At 46.9% G+C, this 5,255-nt stretch overlaps 1 protein-coding gene across 1 annotated transcript in view; it reads right to left on the bottom strand.

The window, feature by feature from the left end:
• The window catches only part of LOC110337136 (sperm acrosome-associated protein 7-like), a 16,929-nt gene extending 16,223 nt beyond the window's left edge, over positions 1-706 (bottom strand). Inside the window, exon 1 of the mRNA XM_021219891.1 lies at positions 534-706. Coding sequence (XP_021075550.1) covers positions 534-627 — 94 coding nt within the window. The 5' untranslated portion in view covers positions 628-706. The remainder of the gene's footprint in view (positions 1-533) is intronic.
• Positions 707-5,255: the final 4,549 nt, after the last annotated feature.

The following is a 5,255-nucleotide window of genomic DNA, read 5'->3' on the forward strand; positions in this document are numbered from 1 at the left end:
AAAAAAAAGATTTATTTATTTAGACACTTCAGACACTCCAGAAGAGGGCGTCAGATCTCATTACGGATGGTTATGAGCCACCATGTGGTTGCTGGGATTTGAACTCCGGACCTTTGGAAGAGCAGTCGGCGTGCTTAACCGCCATCTCACCAGCCCCAAATAAATAAATCTTAAAAAAAAAAAAAAAAAAAAAAAGTGCATTGGGATCCCAGTCAGAGTGGCAACCACTTCGGAAACAGCTGAACCAGCAAGACAAAGGAACCCTTGATAACTGCTGGTGTGAATGTGACCTCGGCTACTCACCATGGAATTCAGGATGGAGATTACTCAAAGAACTAAAACAAGAGCCACTGTGGTTCAGTTCAGGATATTTACCCAGAGGTTACCCTAAAGATAGAAGCTCTTACTGGTGTCATTATTTCCAAACCTATAACTTAGAAGGGGGCCCTTTCAAACAATAGCAGAGAACCACATGGCCTGCCTGATTCGTCATGCCTATAGTTTTCTATCTGCCAGTCTTCTGGGGACTCTACCTGAAAGCTCTCTATTCGGCCAGGGCTGCACGTCTTGCCAGCAGCACAGCAGGAACACAGATAAGAAGGTCCTCGCCCCTCTATTCACTGTCATGTTCCCTCCAGCAGAAGGAGGAGGCCCTTCCTTCCCTGGATGGCCTTCAGCTTCCCCAGCCTTGATCTCTCGGATACGTGGAATGTGGGGGACCTGTGACATCACCACCAGGAAGTGATTAGGGTTCCTTTTCCTTGTGAGTAGGGCCGTGCTTGTTGTCTGGTCTTCAGAAGGAGAGACTGATGCGAGTTGACTGCACCTAAGAACCTCTCTGCTTCTTTGTACTGCCTGTCCGTGTCTGCTACAATCCCAAGACCTTCCAGGTAAGGCATCAGTCAATACTCTTAATGTGAAGGTCGAAGCCTGTCATATCTCCTTCCATGACCTGATGTCCTGGAAGGGCGCTGGAGGACTTGATGCACTGTAGGATGTGTGCCAGGGCAAGCAGATCCACATGATCCTTGAAGAAGATGGCCCATGGCTCTGCAGTTCTGGGACCCTGAACGACAGGGCACAAAGTCTAAACACTCCAGGAGCTCAAGCCTCCCCCCCCACCCCCTTCCTCTCTTCTCTTTGCATCCGTTTCTGTTGTTTCTGTCCCTGAAAGGTCATCACAAGGCAGAGCAAATGGCCACATTCTCCACCGTCTTCCCCCAGCTCCTCCTCGAAAGACTTTTGTAGTTTTCTCCCTTAGTTCCGTGCAAAATCTTCCAAACGGTCCTTCTGTTAACTCAGCCGTGCTCCACACTGTCCCTAGACAGATCCGGTGCCAGAGGGGCATTCAGAGTGCATCTACTTCAGAGCACCAGTGGGTCGGCATTAAGATAGCTTCATACCTAGTGGGTCATGAGGTAATTCTGGATACAAGGCCAACAGTACCCCATGACCCCAAGGACCCAGTGTGGTGTGGGCATTTGAACCCTTTGCTCTTCTTTACTGCTCTCATGGGGACCCAAGAGCACATTCTCATTTCTGTGTTCTTCCTCTCCCAAATGCCTCTTTAATTCAGTGCCCTTTGCTGTGGTCTGACCTCATGGGCATCATCCCCCAGGAATCCTTTGCATGGGGGTCTGCTGCCTTATGGTCCAACAGGTGGTTGGGATGATACTCTTGGGCCGGGCTTCCTTTTCCTCTAGACTGAAAATGTTTCATTTGTAATGGAGCTCCAGGCTAATAAAAACAAACAAATCCCAGGCAGCTTCTGTTACTCCTTCATGATCTAAAGGGAAATCTGGAATGTTGCTGAGGAAGGCTGAAGTTGTGTGGCGGCTGCTGTCCAGCAGCGCTCTCACTGTCTGAACTGTACTCTTTTTTTTTTTTTTTTTTTTAAAGATTTATTTATTTATTATATGTAAGTACACTGTAGCTGTCTTCAGACACTCCAGAAGAGGGCGTCAGATCTTGTTACAGGTGGTTGTGAGCCACCATGTGGTTGCTGGGATTTGAACTCTGGACCTTCAGAAGAGCAGTCGGGTGCTCTTACCCACTGAGCCATCTCACCAGCCCCAACTGTACTCTTTATTATGAAGGTCACAGTTTACTTTGTTTTGTTTTATTTATTTATTTATTTATTTATTTATTTATTTTGAGACAGGGTTTCTCTGTATAGCCCTGGCCATCCTGGAACTCACTCTGTAGACCAGGCTGGCCTTGAACTCAGAAATCCGCCTAACTCTGCCTCCCAAGTGCTGGGATTAAAGGCGTGCGCCACCACCGCCCGGCTCAACAGTTTAATTAGGTCTTAACTTTCCATTTTCTTCATATGAATGACATATGACCCAAGAAGTCAGATCACACTGTAGTTCCAGATGCTTTTCCTACTTGTGTTTCTGTGGGGACTATGCATGGTGTCTGCTTGCTTCTTGACCCAGGGACACCAGTGTTCCTTGGGTTGAAGTTCTTGATCTTCATTGTCTGCCAGCCTTATTCTGATGGCTGTAACTCTTTGCCTTCTCTGGTTGTTGTGTATAGACAAGCCACTCAGTTTCCAGAACAGCTATTTTGTCCATTGTTTTTGCTTGCTTTATAATAATATTATAAGGCTTTCCTAAGAGATGAGGTTTTGCTTAAAGTTTTAGATGCTGTAAGCCTAACCAGCAATGTGTAGGCTCTGGTGAGGGGCCCATGGCAGATACAGGATCACACGCAGAAGGAAAGACCATGCCTCAGAACAGGAAGTCAGGGTAATAAAGATTCCATCTAACCATCCTCTGAGGATGGCTAGCCAGAATCTCACAGGAAACAAATCCTATGCTCCAAGAACTTCCCCCAGGTCCCGGTCTGCCAGCACCCCATTCTGTGCACCCAGTGTAAGCATAGCCACTCCATGGCAGTTACTCTGTGTGCAGTTTTCTTCTGGTGTGTGTGTGTGTGTGTGTGTGTGTGTGTGTGTGTGTGTGTGTTTTGAGACAGGGATTCCTTGTGTAGTTCTGACTGTCCTGGGACCTTGTGTAAATCAGGGTATCCTCAAACTCACAGAGATTCTCCTGCCTCTGAGTGCTGGAACAAAAGGTAAGCACTTCCACATATTGTTATTATTTCTATCTTTAGACTTTTATGTAGCATGTTAGGTTTCCTGTCATTGAAGACTCATCAGTCTGTTCTCTTTTCTGTTATGGTTCTTCTGTGTTGTCAATTTGGTTGACCTTTGCCTAGCATTCTTTTTCTTTGTCACCATGTTTCCTAGTTTGATTTATGCTGCTGTGATAAAATATGACAAATGCAACTTGGGAGAGGAAAGTGCTTGTTTCAGTTCATATCTTCAGATTATAGTCCATCTTGTAGGGAAGTCAAGGAAGCAGGACCGCAGAACAGCTAGTCAGCTCACACACACAGTCCAAAGCAGAGAGAAGTAAATGCATACATATTTGTTTGCCTATGTGCAGCTCGACTTCCTCATGCCTCGCAACACTCTTTTATACAACTTGGAATTCCCTGCCTAGGGAATAGTGCTGCCCATAGTGGACTGACTGGGTGTTCCCACATCAGTTAACTTAAGACAACATCATAAACATGTCCACAGCTCAGCCCAGTGTAGACAGTTTCTCACTGAGACAAATTTAACTAGCACACCATGCTAGAATGTGTCAGGCAGTGGTGGTGCACGCCTTTAATCCCGGCACTTGGGAGGCAGAGGCAGGCAGATTTTTGAGTTCAAGGCCAGCCTGGTTTACAGTGTGAGTTCCAGGACAGCGAGGGCTATACAGAGAAACCCTGTATCAAAAAAAAAAAGTTAATGTAATTCCACATGTTTGTTTTCATCTCCTTCACACATTGGAAGGCTTCTCAAGAGTGTAAGTAACCACACAGTGCATCTCCGGTGTCCTTTAAACTTTACTTGATTTCTCTCAATTTCCCACACACTCTTTGGAGAAAGTCTTGAGGACTGGCTTGTGGAACCCTCTTATTTTTCTATTAGGAAATGGAGTTGAGAAAGAAGGTAGAGCAGGCGAGAGCCACAGTAGGCTCATACTCCTCAGGCCTCTCAATCTCAAGGACAGACTTTGTCACTCAGAAAACCTAGAAAGAAAAAGGAGAGATATAACCAGCAGGAGGGGCCAAGGGGCCAAGAGTTGGTTACAGAGAAACATCCCAGGAGCTCATTTTTTCTGGGAATTAATGGCGAGATGTCTGCTGAGGAAGGACACCCCCCCCACACACACACACCTTTCTGTATGAGCACCTGCCCTCATTCATTCGTGGGTGTTCGTTGCCTTCAGGTCGAGTTTCCCAGAGCATCTCTGTTGGCTATAAATCTCTATGTAATAAAACCCAAGGCATTGGCATCTCCCTTAACTCCTGAGAAGTGCGGAAGCTCAGTTGTGAGCTTGCTTATGTAAAGTTGCACCTCCCTAAGAGAGCTAAGGCTGACGGGCGAGGTGCTGCATGTTGGAGCCTCCCAGACCTCTGCAGCCACTGTTCTACACCACCTGGGTGATTTCCTGCCAGGCTGGTACCTTGTTTATGCCTGCCACTGTCCTGCTGAACAATAGCCCCAGACGCTGCTCCCTGCTGATAAGCGCCTAGATTCTACAGAGACAGCATCTCCTGAAGACTGCCTACCTGTTTGCTCCTGTACTGCAGCCCCAAGATGGGGGTTGGGGGAAGGGTTTTTCCCATGCCATATAAACCTGGTACTTCATTAAACTTTGATCAGGAATTCTTGTCAAGGCCTGGTTATTTCTCCCGCCATCTTTTCCCTTTCAGCCCAGCCCTGCCTTTCAGGACGAACCTAGATTGGAGTGTTTCTGTGGCAGAAACACTCAGTTGGCATACCTTTAATCCCAGTACTGGGAAGGCAGATGGAGGGGAGCTATGTGGGTCCGAGGCCAGCCTGAGCTACAAGGTAAGTTCCAGAACAGAAAAGGCTGAGATACTGAGAAACCCTGTCTTTAAAAAATAAAAGTAGGCCGGGCATGGTGGCGCACGCCTTTAATCCCAGCAGAGGCAGAGGCAGAGGCAGGTGGATTTCTGAGTTTGAGGCCAGCCTGGTCTACAGAGTGAGTTCCAGGACAGCCAGGGCTATACAGAGAAACCCTGTCTCGAAAAACCAAAAATAAATAAATAAATAAATAAAAGTAAAAACCCAAATAACATCAAAGACAAGCAAACAAAAAGAAATGTAAGGCTTGCCCACACTCACCCATGCTCGCCCACGTTCACCCACGCAAGCCTGTGCTGATACTTAA

The sequence above is a fragment of the Mus pahari genome, chromosome 19, assembly GCF_900095145.1.
Source record: "Mus pahari chromosome 19, PAHARI_EIJ_v1.1, whole genome shotgun sequence".
Classification (NCBI taxonomy): Eukaryota; Metazoa; Chordata; class Mammalia; order Rodentia; family Muridae; genus Mus; species Mus pahari.